Source organism: Desmodus rotundus, chromosome 10 (genome assembly GCF_022682495.2).
Source record: "Desmodus rotundus isolate HL8 chromosome 10, HLdesRot8A.1, whole genome shotgun sequence".
Taxonomy (NCBI): domain Eukaryota; kingdom Metazoa; phylum Chordata; class Mammalia; order Chiroptera; family Phyllostomidae; genus Desmodus; species Desmodus rotundus.
The window spans coordinates 83,752,256-83,779,211 of NC_071396.1; the positions used below are offsets into that span (position 1 = coordinate 83,752,256).

Here is a 26,956-nt window from a genome sequence, read left to right on the forward strand (position 1 = left end):
TAGTTTCTTTTCTGCTAGCCACATTTGACTAGTACTCAATAGCTATAGTACTCAATAGCCACATATGACTTGTGGCTGGCCTATTGGACTGTGCAGATACAGAACAGCCCCATCATTGCACAAAGTCCCATTGGGCAATGTTAGATGACCTTTTTAGTGTAATAGGATTTATTTAGGAGGCAAGTAAAACAAGCTGACAAGTTGGGTAGAAAAAAGGGAGGTCTCATACTCTTGTAATATGGGCAAGCAACTCCGTCATTTATTTAAAGAAAAAGTGAATATGGTAAAACTGATACGTGGACAGCTGCTGGTGAGGCAGGCCTCACTTGTTGAGTGGTGTATTGTTTTCTTTTCAAAGTCCTCCCAATCACTCCTTTTCTGTAATTTGGACAAAGGATATTGTATTTAGTTCTTGTAGACTGAAAAGTAGAACAGCTGAAAACTAACCCATATCTGATGCCAGGCATCACCATGGAGAAGAAAGGCTGGCTTTTCCTTGATCTGGTCGAAATACGCCTTGTATTGAATTAGTTAATACTTTGGTCCCTTAATACCGTGCAGGAGGTAAGTGCTACAAAGCGACAAATGAGATCAAGAAATCCGAGAGCTACAATCTCTCCTCCTCTTCAGATCTAATCATACAGATGAATAAATTGCTATGAAAATACCAAAAATAAAACGGAAAACAATGACTGAATCATTTTTTTAAAAATCTCATGTACTCTGTGTTCAGGTAGCAAGAAATTTAATTCCAGTTGGACCAGTCTCCTGTGATTTTTTTCCCTTTTCATCTAAGATATTTTTAATGCTCAGAGGCATTATAATAGAAAAGCATGTATTTTTGCCTGGTTTATACCCATCATCCTTACCATTACAACAAGACAAAAGCATTAAAGTAAAATTAATCATGTCAAAAGATTTTAGCAAAAACAAGTGAGACCATGCATAAAGCATCGCTTTGTCTAGTGTGAAGTCACGCTCTGATTAAAAACATATAATGAAAGTGAAAGTGATACATCATTGCCTTAGCAGTAGGGTTTTCTGAAAGTGCTTTGCGTTCTCAACATAAAAATGTGAGAAGATTTCAATCTTTGAAACTCACAATGATTATTGTTCTAGCTAAATAACTGGAATTCGACCTTATATTTTTTTAAAAGAAATTAAGACTTAATGACCAAAGAAAGCATGTCAGTAGGGTTAATAATTAGCACACCCTGGAAGGGACATTAGTTTGCCTTGACACCTGGACAGGGAGGCAAGGAAGTGTCTGTTCAGCACTCGCCTTTCACAAAACCACCGTCAAGGCCAGTTAAATGCAGCCAGGCTCTTAAGGCATCTTCTGTGAAGCCCAACTGTTTGCTGCATCAAGACCAATGTAATTAATAAATATAAAGGGGTAACCATAGAGTGATCATTCCTACGATACACAAAACCACGATTTCTAACTGGCCAGACAGTCATGAAAAACAGATTTGGTTCCTGACTCCACCACCGAGCCATCCCGTGGATCCGAAAAGAAACGGTATGCTTATCTGCACTTTTCTTTAATCGTTCCTTTATTATTATAAAGATATTTGAATATAATAATAATCACTCACCCCAATCATATCTTTTTTGCTGTGATTTTGAAAGTCATTTCAATTCTTTTTCAATGAGGTGACTCTAAATGATAAAATCCATTCTGTCCTATGGGACTTATGTGTATCTATGTAATTTACATCTGCATACATGTTTGAACAACTATATTATAGATGTATAATAAACAATTAACGTAGTAAAATTATATAAACTCAGACATATTTAAACTATTTATGGGGTGCCAAACTTTAAAACATTCTACCCGAAATGCATTATAGTAATTTTTGAAATGCAGTTTTAAACTTTTCCTTTAATGTAGAGGTATCTAATCTTCCCTGAATAAAGATCAGTCCTCACAAGAGAGTCACAGTGAAAATGGAGAAAGATGCGTGGAGCAGCCATCTCTTCTGCCCAACAAATGCTCACTGGAGAAGCGAGAATATTTTCCATGCGACAAGAAGAGTGAACCAAGTATTTGTTGAACATAAGGGCGCACTGTTGTAATGATTAGGGCTATTAAACCAATATTTTGATGATCCTCCTGAGAATCTGGGAAGATTGCACTTCTCTATTATGCACTATGAGGTTAGGTGTGGCCAAGTGATTTGTTTCTGACAATGAAATATGTTAATTCAAGGTAGACACTCAATGAATCAGTGTGAAATTGTCCTCTCCCCTGCCATGGAAACAATGACATGCCAAATCCTGGGGCTTCCATGAACCTCAGTCCTGGAATGAAATTATGTGGAACGGAGACCCCAGCTGACCTACCATAGACATAGGACATTAAAAGAGATAAATCTGTATTCTCAGTGGCCACTAAGATTTGGCGATTGTTGTTATGATGACCTAACCCAACCCAGCCTAATCTGACTGATACAGGCCTTGGTACCAAGAGCGCCCAGTGGCTGATGACAAGGAAATTGATTCTGTAGGGTGGAAAGATGGAAATGCACATTATGGCATGGAAAACCACTTGGTAAACTGTGGTTTGCTCTTACTTGGATGGCTAATCAGTTATTTAATGAATATCTACCTCCAGGGGAAGAGGGTGGAAAACAGAACATTGATAATGTGTACTATTTCTGTCGGCTGCACTTGGCAAGATCTATAAAAAAGAGAGATCCCGATCCCACAAAAAATGGCTCATGTATGAGCAGGAAAAGATAGTGTCCAAAAATTTAGCAGTATGCAGCATTGAAAGAAGCAATGTTTTTCAGTCTCATGGGGTTAAAGAATTTGGTTTTATGTATCATACACAAAATGACAAGATTTTTGAGCAAAAAGGTTAATTAAAACTTGGTTTACTGACAAAGACAAAATTAAAGATACAGCTTTCAGAGTAAATTCACTGCATCGGGTGTCTTAGAAGTTTCAGTGGGGGGTGAGATGCCCAGGAAACTCTTTCTACTCAGGGAAATGAGGAAAAGGGAGCTATTCCATCAAAGCCTGGTGGATGTATGACTATAGAGACAGAGAGTATTAGAGGAGAGGAGAGAAAAATGGGGCAAGAAAGCAAAGGAAAAAATCAATCTATGAAGTATATTAGAAAAAAACTGTGCCCACCAACACTGGCCATAGAGTGGATAAAAGCATAAGAAGGCAGCTAAGTTTTCAGGAGGATTAACTGCCAAAAGACCCATCAGCCTGAACTAAAAAAGCCTGTGACAATTAGAGACTTAAAAGAACTATTGTCTCCTAAATGTCTGCAGACTTGAAATGGACTTAGAAAATCTTCCACTCCCAGGAAGAACACAGTGTCAGGCTCACTTCAGATGTGGCCAAGGAAGGTAGGGGAAAAGAAAAATCTCCTCCAAGGTGGAGGCGGGGACCATGGAGAACCAAGAACAGTGAGCAGAATTAGGCAGGCCCCCATCAAGGAGCGCAAGCTTGGATGTCACTCTTCACAATGTCTGTTAGGTGGGATTGCTCAATTGCTATGCTCTTTCCAAATTAAAGGGTTGATTGTGCTGATCTGGTCCTTAATCTACCACTGCGCATTATGTGTGAGGGGACCTGATAATTGTGCTTTAGTTTGTTTCCAGGTCAAATGAACCTGATACTGGGATGATGGTCCCTCACCCAGAGACTGACACTGAGCTCCACGATTTGGGATGCTGTCCCTTTGGAGGACTGAGTGTACTTTGAGCATGGCATGGAGAGGACACGGAATATCTGATGTCCAGATGCTGCAGCACTGTCTTCCCCCCAGCAGTGTGCTGATGGTAGAGATACATGTCAAGATGGAGCCCCGCATGGCTGAGTCCCTGAAAGATTCTGATAGACAGATGCCCTCTGACAACTGTGATGCATGTGTAGCATGAGTGAGAAATAATTTTTTGTTGGTTTGAACCCCTGAGATTTTGGAGTTGTTTGTTACCATAGCATAACCTGGCCCATCCTGACTGATACACAAAAACTTCATGCTAGAAATAGATAGAAATTTTGTTCTGAATCAAAGGTTATATCTTATTTGTCAAACTCTTGATGGTAAAAGCAGAAGACAAGATTTGGTCTTTTGCTTGCTCTGCTTGGTTATAAAAAATGCAAAATAGACTAAAACAGAATAAAACTTTAGTGAGGAACAACCTGATAATGTCTAGAGCTTTATCTGTATTATTTTTTTTAAATCTCACAATAAATCTAAGAAGAATTATACTCACTTTGCAGATGAGAAGGATCAGACAGCAGCCTGCCCAAAGTTTCACAGTCAACAAAGGTCTGGGAGTGTATTGTAACGTAGGGCAATCTGTCCGGAAAGATGTTGTTCTGTGCGTGTAAGTGTACGTAAGCGTGAGAATGTGTGTTTTTCATTGGTGACTCTGTTTCAAGTTTTATCACTTACATCGAGTGACATACCACCAAGATTATATACTTGACCACTAGGGGTAGGATATTCATTCAATTAATCTATGCTAGTTCTGTGCTATGAATGGGGTACTATGCTAAGTGCACTGGATCCATTCATATTTTCATGGATGAAATGGGTCAGTACAGGTACAAACCCATTCATCCGCTTGGACTCTCGGCTAATGGCACGTGTTAGTGAGACAGACTGGTGTGGTACATGAGGCGGCGCCGTTTGATGGAAATACAGAGACCCGTGCTCTGTTCCTCATTCTGCCACCAAATCATTGTGTGCCTCTGCCTGTGATACCACCTTTCAGTCACTTAAAAGCCCAAATTGTGAGCCTAATATAGAAGTTCCCACATGGGCCGGTTTTCACTAGTCTTTAGCCACATGTCACATCTTTCTCCCCCTCGCTCTGAGTTCAGTCTCATACCTTCTTTCTGCAGGGTCTGAGCACTTAACTTTTAACTAACCTGGAGCAATCTTCTTTCACATCTTTACCTGGGCAGCTGGGTAACTTCCTCTTTACTTTAGGTTAAGTGACTTAAATGCCACTGCATTGGTGATTATTCCCCATGACTCCTAAACTAGATCAGGTTTCTTCCTTACAAGATCTTATATATTTTATGCCTTCTCTTCAGAGCACTATCACATTTTGTTATTATATATTGCTATCTGGGTTTATTTATGTATTAATTCTTTATTTTTTACTGTTGACACTATTGCAGATGTCCCCATTCCCCCATTTGCCACCCCCTCCTAGCCCCCACTTCCTCTTTATCTGGGGTTATTTATTAATGCTGGTTCCCCCACTGAACTCTGAGCTTAATGAAGGTATGATAATATTTGCGATGACTCAGCATTGCATCTTCTGCATTTAGAACAATACCTGCTATCTAGAAGATACCAATTATATTTGTTGAATGAATGAAATGAATGTGTAAAGTGAGAGGGTTGGGCAAGAAGATCATTTAATCTTTCAGTCCTTACATTCAATGGTTTGCCAGCCTTAGTCTGCAATTTGCCTAAGAATGACACGGAGCAAATTTAAGCAGCCCATATGCCTTATACTTCCTTCATGCCAGATTCAGTAGTAAATGCCACCACTTGTGTGGAAAGGAGGCATCAAAATTATTTGTACATATGCTATTTCCTGGAGAAAAGGCAATTGCTATATTCAAGGGGGATATAAATCAGAAATAAAGTCAACTGGTTTTTCTAGGCACCAACTTATTTAAAAGACAGTATTTGGAGTGACCACCACACATATTTTTAAAAAAAAATCTATGAAAAAATCCACTAATGCACTGGTGCATGAGTACACAGTAGCAAATAATTCAAGATATATAGCAATGTGTAGCCATGTATCTCAAATTAGAATTGAGCTCATGGAAGGTAAAATTAGATGCTAACATATTTTAAAAATCCAAACACAATTCTCTCTCCTTTTTTGTCCAAAGTTATGGCAACAATTACTTGACGAACTAAAATAAAAAAGATTCAAGCTAAGAGAGAACAACTATATGCTGTTGTAAAAATATCTTTAGGTTATTGGGTTTTCACTAACATTGGAAACAAAAATTAGAGAGGTAATCCCTACTCCCAATTATTAATTCTTGAACCTATCTTAACAATTCCTTGAAATAGTCCCATATAGTATGGTTCTTGGTTAACTCTCCAGCCCCACCACATACTTCCCCAATCTCTGATTCTCCTATCAATGTACACTTTCACTTCAGTTTCTGTAAGCACCAGTTCTCTCTTGCCTTTTGGCTTTCTCGGCACGAGACTCTGTTTGTTACTAAAGTACTTTCTCATCTACCTCTTTGCCTTGATAATTTCTACCCACTTTTTTTTTCAGTTTTACAGATGGTCACTTATAGGAAAGCTTCTCTGACCTCTCATGTGTAGGTCAGGGCCCCCTTTAAACATGTACTCCTAGAATATGAACTTTCCCTATTCCCTTAGCACACTATATTACAATCGACTCTTTAGTTTCTTAAGAGGAGAGATGATTTTATGCACATTTCGCCATCCAGCACAGAGGGGGTGTTCAATAATGGCTTGCTACATGAAGAAATGCGGTCCATAAGTAAGTCTAAATTCTGCCCAGGCATTTTCAGAATCATTCTGGAAGTACCCCATTATTTTCTGAGGTTCTCCTGCAATGAGAAATGCACTATTTATGGACTCTACCTACCTGTTTAGAAATGAAATTAAATGAAATAATTTGTGGGTTTTGGTTCTTGGTAATAAAGATAGTATGTACAAAGGAAACCCACAGGTATAAAAACCTCATTTGAACTTACATTTTATTTTCTTCTAAAGAAATAATAATAGTAAACGATTATTTGCTTTTGGCTAACTTGGCTTTTCCCCTAACACATTCTCAAAGAACAAAAATGAACTGACATCAAGCAACAGAAGGTCCACGGAAAGGAGTCCAATGGAATACATCAGCACGTAGGCTTATTATTCTCCGAAAAAGTAACGATTAAACCAATCTCCATCGCTCAGACATTAGAACTGAAGTTCAATGTCTTATATATAATTTGCTTTCTCTGTACTATTCCTTCAAAACTTGTGGAAAGTGTATTTTGAAATATTTTTAAAAAGGTATGAAGAGTGTACCAGCCTCTGATCTTTGTGACCCTCCTAAAACACATCCATGACACCCAGCTCCACGACCCTTCCTAAATGGAGGTGATCAAGTTAACCATCCTCCATGGACCAGAGGGCACAACCCAGGAAACCTCTGCACAGTGGTTTCCTTTATTTTCTATGACTTAAAAATACAAGTCCCCAAATCCTTGCACGACCAAGAAACAGACAGAGTTGCCAATCACAGGGAAGGAAGACGGCAAAAGAGGCATTCCCCCGACCTCTAACAAAGGGAACTCATGGTGGCCAAAAGGAGGAATAAGCCTTTCTAAGTTATCTTCCAATTTTCATTCCTACATTATCAGTGGGAAGTGATCATTGGCACGTGGGAGGATAAAAATGTATGTTGAAGCCTTTTCCTGTCGATGCTCACAGAAAGCAGTAAGAAACACCTAATAAGTAGAGTCATTATCTGAAATGTAGGACAGAGGATGTCAGGCCCTGGGAACAGAGGAGGTCAATTCTGTACTCACCAGTACAGAACTTGGTCAGTGGGTTCTGCAACTAGAAATGGCAGCTCCTCAGAGCTGTCTCAGAGGAGCACGTACGTCCGTGGCTTCCCAGACTTGGACCACAGAAGAACTTTGATAGGTAAGAAATATGCTACAAAAGTACACAGTAGCCAGGGAAATTCTGTTTGATCTTTGCACCAGGAATTTAGGGCCTGCAATGTGCAGGAGGCACGTGTTTTGCGTTGGCCATTTTAGTATTCATGTCTCCTGTACTGCCTCCTAATAAGTTAAGAATGAAACGGGAGACTGCATGCAGGAGTGAGAAATGCAAGAAAAGCAGTACTGTAAAATAAAAATGAATGAAAGTGCATTTTAACTTCCTTTTTATTATTAACAGTCAAGAGAACAACAACGCCAATTTTATTGTTATTACTTAACATTTCACACTTACAAAAGGGCTCCACAGTCATTTTTACATGTAATTTTTCAATATTTTTTTTTCTGAAAGAGACTGGGGAGCTCTGTCACTATTCTTAAGATTAATGTTATAATGTTATAGTAAGTGATTTTTCCAAAGAGGAGGACAAAAATGCAGTCTGTGCCAGCGTGTTGCCAAAAGAGTCTTTTCAGTGAGAATAATTGTGCCCTTTTTTGTTTGGGTAGATCAAACCACTGGTTGGCTGACTGTTGCATTTTCCTTTTTTTATGTTATACAGAACTACATTTTCATTTTCATTTATCTCCGCTTTAGTCAATTTATTTATTATTTAAATGTTTATTATTACTGTAGTATTTCTAAATATATATACGTTATTTGTAGATATTTTAATATTTAATAGGATTATTCCCTTTTGATCTGTCTTATTTATTTATTTATTTATTGTTTATGCTGTTACAGTTGTCCCAGTTTTTCCCCCTTTGCCCCCCTCACCCCATGTTTCTAAAATATAAGTAACACAACAGGATAAGATCTAAGGAAAATTATGACTGACCTTCCTTTCATAATGTGTGTGAAGAGCGCGGCTTCCACAGGGGAGTATTTGTGCTCCTGCCTCTTTTTAAAAGGAGCGTGTCTGTGTGACAGGCTGTGAAATGCTTGCTCAGGCCAAGTGGGCAAAGGGTTCTGAGATTCACAGACTCCAGCCACCCTCAGGTTTTTGGGTTTCACTTGTTAGCTTATTTGTTAGTCTGTATGGAGATGGCCATTCAGTAAATAAGCAGACCCCAAAGCAGGAGCTGCCTCCTGGCGTGGCTTGTCGTCCTCACCTCCCTGCCAATTAGCTCAGCAGCTGTTCTGGGCCAGAAGAATGGCAGCTGGAAGCTCTGCAATCCCTAATGTTGCGTTGCATTTGGGGAGGATTTGGATATTTTCTTATTCCAATGAGAAACATGTTTTTATTATGATTAGGTGGTCCAAATAGTGTGGAAATCTTACATTATTTAGTCAATGTAGCAAAATAAGATGGCTTAACTTAAAAATTCAGACCAGCCGCAGAAATCATCCCGATAAACTGTGTGTACTTCTCCAGCAAACCTGAAAACTGCGCCTGTACTTGGGGTCCTGGAGTCACAGTCCAGCAGGTGGTAAACTCTATTTTTTAACAAACTATAGAAATGATCCCTGAAAGTATAGTCTTGAAACTCAATTTTGTAAAGTACAAGTCTCCGTGAAATACGGTATGAGTAGCATAGACATTTATTTCAAAACTCTGATTATGCTTGAACATAGAAAAAAGTTCAAGACCTTTAAATATGTTTACATTATAAGAACTTTTCTATACATTATGTCTTTACTTCCTTCCATTTCAAACGTACTGAATGGAGTAAACAGATACTCATTTATCTCTATTTCTTAGTAGACTATTACATCCAACACATAAACACAGTGGAAAATAGACTCCCTACTCTGCAGCAGGGGGTCCAAGTGTAGAGTCAGCTGTGGTGTAATTTCCCCCCCTGTTGGTGGAGCACATCAGTTGTCTGAAGCCTAAGGTGTAAAGGCCTGTGCAGCCCTTGCGCTACCATCGGTAGTGGTGTTACAATAACAGCAGCAGCACCTACAACTTACTGACTTCATGCTAGGTGCTAGATGATGGATAAACACAAAACTGTTTTTCTAATACTCAAATTATGATGCTTCAGTAAAGTACTCATGACTCAGGACTTGTATATGACGTGCTTAAGGTCATAGATATGGGTTTGAACCCAGGTGTGACTGATTCAAGTTCACGCTTTCTTACTACATCTCTCTAAGCAAAAAGTTCTATCAGGTATCGTGAAACATTTGAGTAGAGTGACCATATGTGCCACTCCATACCTGTTGTCCCAGGGTAATTAATAGACCCCCATGTCATGCTCTAAAGTGTCCCATTTTGGACAATGAGCTGGATGATTACCCCATCTCAGAACATGGTTCAAAATGAACATCAGACTTAGGTATCGTTCATACTACTGTAATTAATCTTTTTGCCTTTAATGAAGGGCTTCAAACAAATAGCACACTGGACCTGGCCTTGCATATTTGGAAAAAGAGATGGATTTGTAAATGAACATCATTTATTGCTTGGGTCTACTATTTCCCTGTCTCTTAGCCTCTCTTTCTCTGTCTCTCTTAGGAAATCTTTTGTCCTTCCTCTCTCCTCCTCCTCGTATTCATATTTCATTGTATATAGGCTTTCTCCAGGATTGATCAAGTGTTAGAAAATGAATTCTTTAGTTTTACTTTAGCTTTTGTTTCTGATGAAACTTTACAATACAGCTTGGTCATGCATTCAGATATTTAAGTCACTCTTTTTGTCAAAAAGATTAAAAATGATTTTAAGGCATCTCTAAGGTATTTTCCTTTTTTCGTTCTTCTTCATCTCGCTGCTACTATTCCACCACTTGTTTGCTACAGCCGTAATGGATGGGTGCCTGGGGAGCTTTCCCAGGGTGGTTCCTGGACAATGCTACCTACCGCTTGCTGGGGTAAGCAAGCCCCAAAATGTATTATTTCAAGCACCACCTCACATGTCTTTGCTCCTCTTCTGCTCTTACGGGCAAACTGTTGTCATGTTTCTACTATTTTAAAGGGCTTTCCGTACAAGGAAAGGAAATGCTTTTCAAAAAATTGATAAAATATATAACTACTTAAAAGACATATGCAATAAGAAAGCCTAACTTTCCCCTTTTGTCAGTTTTAAATGTATGGCTTTGATTTATGGATCAAAATTGCTCATTTATTATTTTATTTATACAGCTCAGGGCAATTTTGACAGTTAGAATTTAGTTTTATTGACCAGGGCAGCCACTGTGCCCACGAGGGGCTGGCGCACACAGCCCGCTGCACTCAGGAAACGATGAGTTTTGATTCCATGACTGAATCAGATTGGGAATCATAACCAATGTAACAATAAGTTCCAAATCTCAGTGCCCAAGGCAAGAGCTTTGCTGTAAAACACAATCACCGTTTAAGCAGGGAGGGAGGAAGATCTCGGGTGGAAGTTTGCAAGCACAATTTAGTGCAGCTGGGGAGAGGCCACAACTCTATCTGTCCGTCCAAACTGTGGGGCAATAGAGGGGGTGTTTCTCCGCAGATCAAGTTCTACAGACTAAAAATGAACGAGCAAAATGTCTAAAAAGCAAAAGGAATGTTCGTTACTGAGCCAATAAACTGAACAACCAATCTGATGTGAAAATTTACCAATGCTATTAGCCAACCTTTCACTTCCCAATGAACAAAAAAATAACTAAAGATTTTCTTTTGGGATATCTTGGTCACCCTCCCCCCTCTGCCTCAGCACACACAGCAACACAAACTCGTGGTGATTTTAGGCCAGTTTTAATGTAGGCCTATTCAACCACCAACTTGGCCACCTTTGCAATGCTAATTTAATCTCTTACTCTAAATCCCTGGTGCCATATAAACAGACCTCCGAAGAGTCACAAATCAATAAAATGTCTAATTTGATTAGCCATGTTTTCCAATAACGCCACACAGCTCTAACGTGGAATAAACAGGTAGGTAAATAAATAAAGGCAGGCACTCACTTGTGAGTATCTTCCACGTCTTCTTTTCATCGTCGTAGTACTGGACCAAATTGCTGGGAAGGCGGTCCGGCCCAGGAGGCAGTCCTCCGACCAATAACAACATTTTCTTGTTAGAACGGATTCTTCACCCAAAACAAAAGAGGAGATGAATAACCGCATTACTGTAGAGCCTTTTCAGTGGCGTCGAAGTCATAACCATCAAAAGAATGTTCCTTGCTTGCAGATTTCTATATCATTTTTTCCTGTTTCTTCTCCCATTCATGTCTCAACAATTTTTTTGAACCAAGCAGAAAAATGATCAGAAGAGCGGCATATCCCCATACTCATGGAATAATAAGCTCCCTTTATGCAATTTGTTAGAGGTTCATTCTAGAACGACCTTTTTCTTATATTATCCCTTTAAATCATCACTCTTTACAGCTGAGTACACATGAAATGCTCTGGAGTTGTACTAAGGTTAAGCATTAAAGTTGCATGTCAAAAATCGTATTAGTCAAAATCATTATTATAAGCCATTCTCCACTCAAAGAACCTTGAAAAAATTAAGGTTATGCAGAGAGTTTGTGAGCCAACTCTTTAATCACCCAGGGAACTTCAGATACAAGTTTGGTGCAATTAGTAGCCCAGGGCTAACTGGGGTGGGTTAACCAGTATGATCAGGACATTTTGTTTGTTTAACTTAGCTGGGACTTCTGCCTTCATCCCCTTCCCGGCTCCCCCTCCCCTCTCCACCCCTGCCTACCACCCCATCCCCGGGCACCACGGGCGACCCAGCAGCACCGATTGGTAAAAATGAGACTGCGAGGTTGTTTTGAGCCTCCCCAGAGTGGAGCCCTGCCAACGCTTGCCACCGATCCAGCGGCATGAACCTGCTCAACTGTGCAAAGTCACTCTAATTCCCTCCCTCTGTTTTTCTACCTTCTCCCCCAGGGGGCAACCACTGAAAGGAGTGACTACCCACCCATCAAGAACTGGCAATTCACTGCTATTAACCGTGACTGTGATTCCCAGTCTGCCTGGCAGTTCCTGAGAACAGGCCTGCACCGTCTCATATGCAGTAAAAGCTATAGGATGCACCCTGGCCAGCAGACTCGGCCTGATGGATGTACATCCTCAGGAACAGTAATGGATTGAGCACACTTGTGATTGGAGCAGGGAGGGGGGGCCCAGACCCCTACAAGGGGCCTGCTGATTTAACTGTCTCTTTACATGTAATTGAACTTTTCATTTACTTGAAAGGCTGAAGGTGGTGGTGAAAGAAACAGAACAAGCATGATTGGAGGAAAAAGTCAATAAATACAAAGAGTTCCTCTTAAATATGATCACAACCCACAGTGTGGCTCTGAGTCTATTATTATGTATTCAGCTGTTGTTCAGATTCAAGGACGCTTGGCGAAGTATGCCCTTGTGGAGAAGCACTGTTTGTTGGTTAAGAACCTAACGTTGGGCGAGTTAACTTAATACAGTTAACGGCATTTCCATGTGAAGGAAGGGAACAAGAGAATTCCTTTAATGAAACTCTGGTACCATTGACTGAATTGTGTATGCCTCAGTAGGAAAAATACCTTCTGAAGAAACTCCAAATAGGGACTCATTGATAGGAGGAGCCACACTTACAGAAGAATGACTAATGTGGTATCAGCATGCAATGTTAATTTTGCCACAAACAAAAACTCAACTTCTCTCCATTTAAAGTACTTTGAATTTGTACCCTTATAGACCAGTAGTTGGGAAATAAAAACAGAATTCAATAGCAAAAACTCCATATGTTGAGGCTTTCAGTGATTGGGGAGGTTTGTTGAGAGGGGTTAAGGAAACTCAGGATAGGAAGGACCTCTTTTTTACATTGAAGAGATACATACAAAATTGATGTATTACATAATCTCCTAAACGCATGGTTACAGAACTAATATAAGACTATTTTTTAATACTGTAGTTTTAGTGCAAATAATCAACCACTCTGTGAGTATAAGAGAAGTCAAGATAAGAAAAAAACTTTTTAGGTTGCTGTCAGTTACCTTGTGCAGACAGACCTGTTCAACTGGAAGCCACGATTCTGTGGGTGTCGTGACATGACACATTTATGTGCTGCCAGACTGCACATATGGGCAGATCGACCAATATTTGCTGGTTAGACATAGAGGAAAGGGCTCGTTCCAGTGGTGGTGTCACTAAAGCAATATAATTAAATCTTTACCACTTAAATACATATCCTGCTTTTAAAATGCATTACAGGAATAACAAAGGGAGATAACTGCGTGATTCAAATATGCCTGTAAGGTCGCTTTATTCATTGATAAAGGCAGCTTCCCTGGACCAATCACTGGTGAGTTTCAACATTGACCTAAATGGACCATCTCTGCAGATGAAGAGAAAATCTAGAATCTTTGTCTTCTCTGCCCAAAGAGCCAGTCCTTACCATCTGTCCCCTCAGAACTGGACTGAGACTATCAACACGTAAGCCACTGAACAGCTGGCACGTGGTAACTTCCACCCCGCCAACAATGACATGATTCAAAGGATCAGCTAGCGTAGCAGCAATGGAAGCTCTCCACAACCTGAGATAAATCTCTACACCATCCAGGCCTCCTCAGGGATTGTGAGGAGGAATTACACGGAGGTAAGGAAATCCCAGCTACCCTCATTGGCTGTGTGTTGTCTGGGAAGGAGCACTGCTCGAGTTCAACGCATGCCCTTCTTAGTGAGGGAAGACACATTCTAATTATTTTGCATGTTTTACATCATTATTCTTTCAATTTGTTATGATATTTTACTTAGAGTATTTTTGTTTCTACAGCTTGCTACCCAATTTCCCAATCCGGTATTGACGTTATTTAAATGAAGTTTGAAATTCTACCGTGTGAAGGTGAATCACATAGAAACTAAAAATAGGATAACACATGTGAGAAGTAGCATAGTACAGAAGAAAGAACACGTAAAATAACAAAATGCATTTGAGTGTTTTTCTCACCATTTTCTCTGTTGACTCTCAAAATATCCATATGTGGTAGGTGTAATAGCTCCGTTCTACGGAGAGGGGTTCCTGCAGTCGAGCAAGTGGCAGAAACTGTTCGGACACAGGCCTTCTACTTTGTCAGGCTGAGGTATTGTTAAATACAAATACAATCTTTAATATTTATTTTACTATAACTTCTAATTTAGACCCAGACGAACTGGATTCTAGGGTTAATTACTATGAAGTGAAAAGGCAAGTTCTATGTAAACTGTAAGGTAAATTATTATTATTCAGTCTTTAGATATTGACGGTATAAACAGGGCTGTATTTCAACACACCAAATCTCATTAAATAGCTAAAAAAGAAAAGTGATATTTTTCATGGAGATTCTTGCTGAGTTTACGGATATAAATGCAAGCTAATTAAATGGACTCCACTACCCAATTGTTATAATTTTGTTCTTGGAAAATTATTATTTTAATTTATTGGCTACCTTTTCAGCCTTGTTATAAGGAAGTATATATTTGGACATTACATAAAACTATGAACCTTTCTGGATCTGTAAAGGGATCTAATAAAGATTACTTTACATTTCTTAAGAATGAAACAAATGAGAGAAAACATCACATATTTTACTTTGATACAAATGCAATGTCAACTATTCAATTACTCCTAGAAAGTAATACACATGAATAATTCCTATAGAAAAGCTTCTATTCCTTTCACAATGTGCAATTATAACAGGGACAATGACAATAATGACAGGTAATAATGATATGTATTGGATATTGAGAACTCTGATTATTATTATGCTATTCGTCAGGTGTATGTGAACTTCAATTTGAAAACACCATGAAAAAAAAACCTTGTGAACTAGGAAAATAAAATTAGGAGAATTAACCTGCTAAAGTGGGTTTCAATGATTCTTTTCTAAATAGTTCCAGCCAAGTCTTACAGGTTTAATTTTAGATTAGTTGAAATCTACAAACATGTCACTATTGCATAATTGGAGTTCCTTCATATAGCAACATGGCTTACTTTTCAAAAGCTCTTTACATAGGGAAACAAATTTTTAGCCAAAATTTGTATGTTCTCTTCAGATATGTTAATATTTTAAAAATATTTCTTTTTACTTATCATCTTAGCACCTCCTTGACTAAAGCAATGTATTTACAAGGTAATGAATTAGAGAGATTTAAACAAAGAGCCGAGTATGTCACAATTAAAAATAGCATTTGGATACCTTTGATTTGAGTTCCTAGACTCCTGCATAGAAAAACATGAGGTTAAAAAGGAGATGGAATCTGAAGATTTCCTTTGTTCCGTCTCAGTAATTGCCCACCATTTGCCATGTGTCACATTTGTGCATGTGCGTGTGCATACGTACGTGTGTGTGCCCGTGCGCATATGTACTTTGGTTCCCAGGATGAATGATTGAAGGATGACCTAAAACCTCCTGGTGTAAACAAATTTTTCATCATACTGGTTCCTGAGTACGGTAAAGTCTCATTTATTTTTATTTCAGTGATTTGGAACTTTAATAATTGGGAAACAGGCCACATGAAGTTTTTCTTTCCATGATACATAAAGTTTTCATTAGATTGAAAGAAAAGTTTTTGCCTTGGCTGGTACGGCTCAGTGGATTGAGTGCCAGCCTGCAAACCAAAGGGTCACCAGTTTGATTCCCGGTCTAGGACACATGCCTGGGTTGTGGGCCAGGTCCCCAATTGGGGGACGTGCGGGAGGCAACATACATTAGTGTTTCTCTTCCTCTCTTTGTCTCTTCCTCCCTCTCTCTAAAATAAATAAATAAATAAATAAATAAATAAATAAATAAATAAAAATAAAAAAGAAAGAAAGAAAAGCTTTAACATTTAAAAAATCAGGTAGCCTGCTGGCAGTTTAGAGCTACCAATGTACATTTAAACTAAATTCATTTTACAAATTATAAATAATTCTTATGTATTTATGAAGGAAAATATTCTGTAATTTTCTAAGCATCACTGAATCAGAGAGTTAGAAGAGAACTCTGAAGTAAACTAGTTCAGTGATTTCCAAGTCTGGTAAGTCAACAAGATCACTGAGAGGATTACAAAATTTAGATTCTTGACATAAATTCTCAGGTCCCCATTCCCAGAGTTATGACTCAAAGGGACGTGGCCTTAAAAATCAATAGTTGCACAGTCTTCCAGCTGATTCTAACAGACAGACAGACCTGAGGCCACTGACTTGGTCTGGTTTTCCATATAATATAGTAATCCTTTTAACAGTTTTTTCATAAGTAATTATTGTTCTCAGTTAAAAATTTATAATGAATTGGGCCTTCATTTTGCAAACCCACTCTGTTGTAGAAAGTTGTCGGACAGCTGTGTTAATATATTTTCTCCTAATGCTGAGCTGCAAATCCACCCGACTCTAAAGAGAAAGAGCAAGTTCTCAGCTCTGCGTCACGGCAGCTCTTCCAGTACTGGGAGGGGGTTGCCACATGTCCTCTCTTTCCCATGTGGAAAACCCCCACTTCTTTCTGAAAAACTTTTCGTTTCTCTTAACATACTGTCCACTTCCTTTGAGTGTCTCCGCACTATCATTGTCTCTTCTAAAAATGTGAAGGTCAGGTTGCCACATATAGAAAATGAGGTATGTGCTATGACATAGACTACTTTTCAAGGTTTTCTAAAATCACAATAGTCTTTTAGCAGCCACGGCGAGGTGCTAGGTTCCTGTTAGCTTCCAGCTCGCTACAAATAGAGATTTTTTTTTTAAAGCCAAGTGTTTTCAAGCCAGGGTTTCCCTATCCTCTATTTCTTCTAGTTCAACATTTCCAACACCAAATACATGACTATTTTTAATGTTTTTTTATATTCTCTACTGGTTTAGACACTTTGTTTTGATTCATTTATTCTTTAATAATTACTGAGCTCGTACTATGTTTCAGGTCCTGTTCTAAGCACCACAGGCATTGGTGGCAACGAGAGGAATAAATTCCTTGCTCCTCATGGCACTTACCGGTACTTCCACCCTAGTGGGGAAATCTATTGAAAACATCATGGTTCTTGAAGCAGGACAACCTGGTGGTTGAAGGTGTGTGTGAGCCTCAGCTAACTTGAGACACCTGGCTTCAGCTTTTCCAAACTGAGTGACCTTGGGACAGCCTCTTTGTTCTATTTAACCTTATTTATAAAGTAGGGAAAACAACAGGCCTAAGATAGCTTTTTAAAAAAATTTTCAAGATTAAAAGAAATAATAATAAAATGTGTAAAGCATTTAAAACAGTGCTAAATACAGACGATTGTAACTGAATAAAAATAAATTAATTAATTTTAAAAAAACAGTACTAAATAAATACTATTGTCCTCCTCATCCTTATCGCCATCATCATCAGTATTAACTACACCTTTGTGTGATTTGCAGGTGTGACAAGCAAGTGGCCTATGTCCCCATACAAGTTTTATTTATTACTTAAAAACAATGGAGTTGCATTTCCATTGTTCAGCTATTTTAATTATCCTGACTCTTTCTCTCCAAAATGATACTAAATCAGTGAGGTTTTTACTCTATCATTCCCCATACATGGTCTTTAGGAAAGTATGAACTTTTAATTCTTTTGAAACATAAAGGTTTCAAAAACTAACAGTACGAAAAAACTAAGCAGTTTTAAAGTGGCAAAGTAAACTGGGGTGAGTAAACATTATCCAATCCTTCAAAGGCCAAGTTAATTTTAAGAGTCATCCAGACCTGGATTTAAGTTCTCTTTCTACCATTTCATTTGTTTATATCCCTGGGCTGGTATTCAACCTCTTAAAGCCTCAGTTAACTCATCTGTGAAATGGGAATGTTTTGAGGGTTAAGTGAAGTCATTTAAGTGTAATGAGAAGATAAATCTTTGCTACTTGTAAACAAAACCACCTTCTTCAACAAATAAAAGCCACTTTCTGCAGTTGATGCCTCTCTGCATAATGAGGGGAGATAAAAATTAACACTCCCAACATGATCCAGTAGGGAGAGGCTGGGGAAGATTGGAATGTTATGACTCTTTCCTGTGACTTTCCAATCTCAGTGGACTTTACTAAACCTATGATGGCTCAGCATTTTAGACAAGCAGTGAGTGATGGGCAATTTCACATCTGGTGGGACAGCCGGGATGTATAGTGGTGAGCATGAGGCAGGAAAAGCCAGGAAGGTGCAAATCCCGGGGATTCACAGAAACGGGAATGGGTTTTGGCTTTCCGTAGGACACGGAGTTGTAGAGCTCCATAACAATTGTATCAGATATGGGATATGGGTCGCACATGGAAAATGTTTATGGAGTTACCATAGTAATCAATTGAAAAAATGATAATTCTAAACCTTACAAATCACTTGGTTGAAAATCAATCCTTGGAATTTTGGCATATTTTTTTTGGTGCTTAGAATCCTTGCAGATACCATAGGTCGCACCATTTTTAAATAGCCAAAATGCAGGGAGGGGCAAAAGTAGGTTTACAGTTGTTTGTGTGGAAAATAATACAATAATTAATAAAAAATAATACAAGAATTAACTCTATGTGTTGTGTACTCACAACTGTAAACCTACTTTTGCCCCACCCTGTATTTACTGCATAAATGTGCTTCACAAAAATATAAAACCATTAGGCTTCCTACTGTGGTACTCATCCAGATCTCATTCATAAATTCAATTTATTCACTCTCTTGGCTGTCTTCTCTCTCTGGTAAGGAAGTCATCGAAACTTACGATATCCAAGTCAACAAGTTTTATGGTAATCTTGACTCTTCTCCTCCCAGCCTTTTCTTCTTCTTCTTCTTCTTCTTTTTTTTTTTTTTTGCTATATTTAATGTTTGCTAAGTCCCATGAATTCTAGAGCTGTGATGTGTCTTTGGTCTGTCTCTTCATCCCAACCACGCTTCCACTAGCCCAGTTCAGCTGAGCTGGCTCTCCCTGAGCTGTCACTGTGGTGCCGCCCTTGCCATCCGAGCTCCTGCTCCCATCTAATCGACCCAACCTACTTTGTCTGATGAATTTCAGCGAAATGGGACATGAATGATCAATTGCAATCCTCTTTTCCAAAACTATTACAAAATTCCCTATATCCTACTACTTATAAAATATGTTTCAACCTCCCTTCTCTCTCTGCCTCTGCCTATGTCTCTCTCTCTTTCTCTCTCACTGGTAAATGCCTTGCTGAGAGTCTGTTCAGGGATAAGCGTTTCTGAGTGAAGGGCTGAAAAAAGTTGAAAGAGGAACTTCAGATGGAAACTGCTTAGACCATAGGGGAAAGTAAGCAGAGGAGATCCTGAGTGGCCGGCCGGGAGGAGACTTGGAAGAGCGGGCAGCCTTCCCTAAACTTCCAGCTAGAATGACGCCCAGAGTCCCCAGAGGAGAGCTGCTACCCTTTTCTTAAAATTTTCCAGAGAAGTAAACTCCCTTGAGAATTTGTTCCAGCTGATTTGCTGTTGTATTTAGGTTTCTTTATCATAGTTGTTCTTGGTAATTACATAGCAGCTTTCATGGGAAGAGCCTTTAAATAGACCTGATAATGCCTCTCTGAGGTAGGTAAACACGAAGTATCATTATCCCCATTTAACAGATGAAAGGATAGAGGAAAAAGGTCTGGGGCACCTTTTCCAGCGCATCAGGATGGGTGTCATTCCCTCCAGTTCACAGAGGAAGTATCTCCAGGGCTTTTCCACGCAGCCCTTCTGCGATTCTCAGGCCTGGCTGGAAATGCCTTAGTTCCTGTCTCCTGACATTTCCCCCACCTGGAGTCTGGCTGTGTTGTGACTAGAGAGTGGTCAGTCATGTACAGTACTTCGTTTTTCTAAAATGAAGTACTTTTAAGAATTTGTTTGATCATACTATAAAGACAATGCACATTCACTGAGAAAAATTCTGACTATACATAAAAGCAATATAGGAGGTAGGCAATAAATGCTTTTTGTGTGAATGGAGAAATGATAAATAAAAAAATGAGTTGGTGAACAGAGTCAAAGTCACTTGTAATCACAGGGATTACCCAGGAACATGTCATTACAGATTCTTTATCACCCTTCCTTTTTTCCCATCGCTTTTAAGGTCCAGTCAGCAAGTGTGTGGTGGAGGTGGTGTCAGAAGGCAAAAGGGAATGAGGAAAAGGCCCATTTCTGAGCTCCAGGGTGGAAGAGTCAGAAGGGAACATACTGGGGAACGGAGAGTCTTACTGACTAACCCTCAAACCTAACCTGCTACCTTCACCCTCCCCCGCCCCAAACCCGTCTGTCTTTTATCCCTATTCCAGCATGCCCAGTAATCAGTCTTGCAGTTGCCAAATGACCACATCCATCATTTTGATCGGATATTTCTGTTTATCTTTTTGTTCTTTAGGATCAGCGTTGCCTGCTAGAACGGGAGCCGCCCACGGAAGAGGGAAGTTTACCGAATTTTAGTTCTTAGCACAATATAGGCTCTTCATTATATTTGCCATATCCACACCCTATATTACTTACTTAATATTGTATTTAAAACTGCTCACTTAAAGAAGTCTTTAATCCCAGTCTTTCCTTGTGGTCCCTAATGCTGGCTGCTGTTTAGAGAACTTTTAGAAAATATATCTAGGATGAAGGTACCTCTCTGATTTAATGATGTAGGGTGAAACCCATCATTGGTGGTTTTTTTAAAGCTTTCTGTGTGACTTTCATATGCAACCAGTATTGAGAATCTTGCCTTAAGCAATTATATTTACGAATCATGGGCTTCATGGGTTAATTGAGTTTTATCTCTAATACATGTTAAAATCTAGTAATATAATAAAATATAGTAATACCTAGCCTAACTATTAAAATAAATTTTAAAAAAGTTTTCTCGTGTACCATCTGAAATTGTCTCATAACCTACCAGTGGGAGATAAACCACAGTTGAAGACTCACTATAATAAATAAAAGAAACTAGGACTTTAAAATTTGAACCTCTAAAAACCTAGTTAATTCCATCTCTGCCCCTTACACGTTTGACTATGAGATCAGCATCTTTAGTGACTGTAGCTTTGCACCTAGTCTTTTAATTAACCACCTTCCCTCCCCTTCGTCCTCAGCCCAGCCCAACCCCTGCAGGGGCCTCCCACAACTCTTCCCTGACATATACTAATTCCAGAATACCACTGTGTCCTCCAGCATGTGAATGCAGCAGTTCACTTACGCTTTTGCCACATTTCTCTGGGCACCAAACCTATAGACTGACTAATGATGGAAGAGACAGAAATGACAAAATAGTCTTAAGGTCTTCATCTGAATCATGAAATATAAGTTTCCCAAAGACTTAGATTATAAGTCTCAAGGGCCAGAATGGGTCTGTCTTTATACTGTACAAAGCCCTTCACACTTCATTCCTCGTCCTTTGCTTCATGAGGGACAATGGCTTCTGGCCAATTTCCTCTCACTGCTTTTCCCTCCTTCCCCACCTCCCAGAATAAAGCTTGCTTTAGTGACTAGAAGTGGCTGAATATCTTCTTGGCTTGGTTACCTATATAATCCCTAATTCTAATATCTAGTACGTAGTGCCTTTCTTCGGAAGAGCATACATTGCAATGGAAATAGCATCTCATTAATCCTCCCCACATCCCTGTGAGGAGGTTGTGTGGTGAGTATTACCTCTTAGTCTAATCCTCCTGCAAGAGGGACACAGGGTCTTCCTGCTCACTAGCACATAAGCTTGCTACCCAGCCAGCTGGTGGGGAGCCGCAATGTTTGTGTGATAAGAACAAGTGCTTCTCCTTGCTCAGGAGAGAAGTGGGTCTGAACAGCCTGTCGCAAAGTAGCCATTCCAGCTCTGGGTAGCCTAGTGGCAAAAGGAGAGAAAGCATCACTCTCATGTTAGTGATGAACTCATAAGTAATGCCTGCACTTAAACTCCTAATAAAGCCCAATTATGAGACTCCGCTGCCTCCTGAGAACCAATCTCATTATTGAGACTGCTCTCTCTCTCTGCTTCCCATCTGGCCAACTTTGTGAAGAGATGAGTGACTTCCTGACCTAATGAAACTCTGATGCCTGCGGCACAAGAAAAAATGCAGAAAGACACAACAATATAGAATAATGTTGACAGTTCAAGTTGAGGATATAAGATCCCCTCCCCCCAAATTACTTGTCTGCGTGTCTAGGGCATAACAGTAAAAATGAGTATTTTAACAAAATCACATTCCCAAGAAAGAAGTTCAGCCGTTCAGGACGATGCTAAGGGGAAGCAAGGCCAGACCTCCCCTTAATGGTCTAGGGACTGAGTTTGTCCATTACTCTAACTCCAGGGAGAGATTCCTGGTGGGAAGAGAGGAAACTTGTTCGAGGGGCTGGAGCCAGCCTCCTGGCAAGCAGGCCGTTTCCAGTGGGAGAGTCACTGCAGGAGTGGCCGCCCAAGGACACAGTGAGAAAAGTTAGTTAGTAACCGAACAGATTACTCCAGGCTTCTCTTGCAATATTCATGGCAACAAATAGGTGTCTGTCTTCCAGAGAAGGGAGTTTCAGCTGATAGCTTCTAAATGGGTCAGAATTTGCTTTTAGGGAAAGAACAAGTCTATGAAATCATCCTAGAGTTAAGATAAATGAAGAAGTTTACCCTTACTTTGGGGTAGATACGCAGGAGGGACCGAGTCGGGCCTGGGGTGTGTGTGAGCTGTGGAGACAATGAGGTGTGGCTTGTGGGATCCAGCTTAGAGACACCCTGCTGCTGGGAGGGAAATAGGAATCTCTCATCCTCCTCCTCTTTTCCCCTCCTTCCCCATGGGGAGCTAGTTCTTTCTGTTCTTTGCTGCTTCACCAACCCTGGAGGGGCTAACTAAGTAAACCTTAGCTCCAGTGCTCTGCAAGGTCTAGGATAACCTCCAATATCCATCATCTCCAAGAGGACATGTGCAGAAGCCTCCAAGACCCACCCAATCAGCCAAACCATGACACAATCCTTTTCAATTATTAGATCTTTGGCAGGCAGAAACAAATTATTCTGGGGAAATTTACTGTATTCTCTGAAGCTGAATTGTGGACACTATACTGCATAGCTTGAATCATTCTGAAAATTCTCTAGTGCTAGGTACCCAAATTTCACCATCATGAAATAAATCCTTGGAGTCTTGTAATTCCTGTAAATTTCCCCTTGACTCATTTCTCTCTCTCTCTTCTTTATGAGTTATTCAGATTTCTTTTAATTTTGCAACAGATTTTCTTCAAGCTTTTCTTTCAATAAGCTACCATCAGTATTTTTCTCTCATCTTCTACACATATGTAGCAAGTTGGAAAATAAGCAATTATTTGTTTAGTCCCATGATTTTGAAAGTGTGGTTTAAAAACCTCTGGTAACAAAACCTCCTGGGATATTTTTAAATATGTAGGCCCCTGGGTCCACATTACAGATGAATTTATTTAGAATCTCTGGGGTAAGGCTGGAGAAGATATATTTTATTTAAAAAAAAAAACCTCTATGGTTGATTCTTAAGAGAACTACTGAGTTAGGCAAGATTTTCTGGGGCAGAGGAAAGAGGACCTGCATTTTTTTTTCTCTTCTAGCTTTGTATTACTGGAAGAGCTATTAATATATTGCTGACTTGGATAATTGCTCAACTGCCCAATAGCTTTGCCTGTATAAAGCTAGTTGAAAAGCAACATTTCAGTTAGCTTCCCTAACTTATTTTCTAATTCCTTGTGTCTTATTCTTGATCCTTGTTATGAACTAAATTGTGTCTCCCCCACCCCCCCATTTCATATGTTGAAACCCTAACCCCCATTACAAGGTAATTAAGTTTAAATGAGGTTATCAGGGTGGGGTCCAAATCCTTTAAGACTAGTGTCCTCGTCAGAAAAGGCAGTGGCCCCGACCAGGTAGCTCAGTTGGTTAGAGCATCGTCGCCCAGATATGCCAAGTTGTGGGTTCAATCCTGGATCAAGGCACATCCAAGAGTTAACCAGTGAAGGCATAAATAGGTGGAGCAACAAATCGATGTTTCTCTCCCCCCACCTCTCTTTTTCTCCCTGTGCACACAGAGGAAAGGGCATGTGAAGACACAGCAAGAAGATGGTTATCTACAAGCCAGGAAAAGAGGCATCACCAGAAACCAACCATGCTGGCACTCTGATCTTGGACTTCTAGACTCCGGAACTGTGACAAAACAAGTTTCTGTTGTTTAAGCCACCCAGTGTGTGTTATTCCGTTACGGCAGCTCAAGAAGTCTAATATAGCCCTTCTTAATAAAACTGTCCAGCCAAGAAGAATGTAGGGCGTGAGTCTCACACCACGTATGGGAATTGAGGACCTTTGAGCCTCACACCCACTTGTGGGAATTGACACCTGAGAAAGAGCCTTCTATGGTCAAATTCACATGATTGCCTTGAGAAAGGGGCTTACTAACTTTCACTTTACAACAGCTATGCTCTATAGCAGTCTACCAACTACCCTCTGTAGCGGAATTAGGAAATGAGGAGGCAGGCTCCTGACCTCCTTCTGTTTGGTGTGCAGCTACTGTGCACACGTAGTACATGTTAGTGGGTAGCAATGTTCCAGTGGAGGAAGGGCAATGAGGAGGGAAAGCACAGATATAGTAAAGTGGAGAGAAGTGTTTTGCATAAGCTTTTGTGGCAGACTTTAATTAGTGTCTATAAGGCTATAGACATGCATTTCTTTGAGCTTTCAGAAATGTTCAATGTTTCTTATGTTCTGAGACTCTAAAATTTCCTTGCCATAAAAAAAGTGAAACATTGTCCAGAAACATCTTTCTGTGGTGAGGTTCTTTCTAGGTCAAAAAGGCTATTGTTTTCTGGAACCTGAGCTCTCAGTTTGACTAAGCTGATGGAAGGCTTAAGGGGCTCCTTCCTGTGCAAGGGTTGCCTTTCTTTGAAATGGATGTCTACTTATACTGCTTGGGGTTGGTTTAGTTGGCTGTTTCCTAGCTCTGGAGAATTCACAAACCTTGAATTTATTTGAGTGCATTTGAGTGGTTGATATTTCAGTTTTGCTTTGTCTGCTTCCCACCCCTCACTCCCCCCCAATTTTGAACATAAGAATGATGTTGAAGTTTCTTAGGCTTCTAGGGGTTCTGAAGTGACTGCCTAGAATGGGCTACCTCCTTTGTGTCACCAAAACTTCTGCCAAGGGAAGATGCTTGCTTTCTATACACACACGCACACACACACAGGACTTTCAGAGGTTATCTGCTTTCTAGGGATCTGCTGATAGTGCGCACTCACCACTATAAAATTATCAGATACTTTGGTAACACTGTGACCCCTTGAATATCCAGATAAAAAAATCTACTTTAAAATTTGTACAATTTTGCACTCAGATCTACAATGATAGCCTGAAGTCATCTTTGTTATAAGTAGAGAAGTAAATCTTGTAACAGAGAGCAAGAATTTGATGTTCAAAGAGATCCATAATCCAAGTAGAAATTGTTCCATCCAGAAGCATAAACATTAAGCTTAGAAAATGGTTTGCTAGATATTCTTCCATATCCACACACTCAAAGCAACAGTTAGTGAAGTAACAGTACCTAACCTACTAAGAGTAGTAAAGTAATTTCTTATCAGTAGCTGCAGATATTTTTTTGTCTCTAAGGAGAATCGCAAGGAGGCTGTAACAAAGGAAGATGAGACTGCACAAGTCATGATCACGATTAGCTTTTCCATGTCAGAAAGTGCCCAGGTGATATGCGAAGAGGAGGCCTCAGCTGAATCTCAGCTGTGACTGAAACTCCCTGGCTGGGCTGCTTCCTGCTGAACCCGGTAAGGGACACTGCGCATTCTCTTTCAACTGAGGCTGTCTGTCCTTAGGTTTGCTTTTTTTTTTTTTTTTTTGACATATTCTCCTTATCCTGCCGTGATTCTTATGAGTTATCACTGTCTTGGCAGTCAAAGAGTTTTATCTTATTTCCCTAAAATAATTATTGTATAAACATAGTTTGAATAAAAACTTCCTTATGTGCCTTTAAGAAAATTGAAGCAAATAGCTTAATGGTTATTTTTTCTTTGAGTAAAAGATTTGCTACACCAAGTCCAGACTATCACATAAGAAATACATGCCTAACTCAGAATAAAGCCCAAATAATCACACAAAGAAAACAAATGACGGCAAAATCAACCACCAAACACCAAACACCAACATTTTTAATAATAGACATATGTGCCATATAAAAGTATCTGGAGAATTTTCCAATGTATATCTACATGTATTTTCATTTTTATCAAATAGAACTGCGGATTCCTGCAGAAGGCGGCCCCAGCTGTGATCTAGGAGCCACAAGAAACCCCACTAGAAATGCTCTGAAGACTCTCACAACTCAGTAAAAAAAAGACCAAAAAACCCCAAAACCCCAACGGAAAAAAAGCCAAAGATTTTAAAGACATTTTTCCTAAATAATTAAATAAATAAAAGTGGCCAATAAGCACCTGAAGAGATGCTCAACATCACTAGTCACTAGT

The 26,956-nt window shown here is 39.6% G+C and overlaps 1 protein-coding gene across 2 annotated transcripts in view; it reads right to left on the bottom strand.

Moving 5' to 3' along the window:
* The window catches only part of KLHL14 (kelch like family member 14), a 92,303-nt gene that overhangs the window by 53,594 nt on the left and 11,753 nt on the right, over positions 1-26,956 (bottom strand). For both annotated transcript variants that reach the window (XM_024580597.3, XM_045188000.2), the window contains exon 2: positions 11,572-11,693. In XM_024580597.3, coding sequence (XP_024436365.1) covers positions 11,572-11,693 — 122 coding nt within the window. The remainder of the gene's footprint in view (positions 1-11,571; positions 11,694-26,956) is intronic.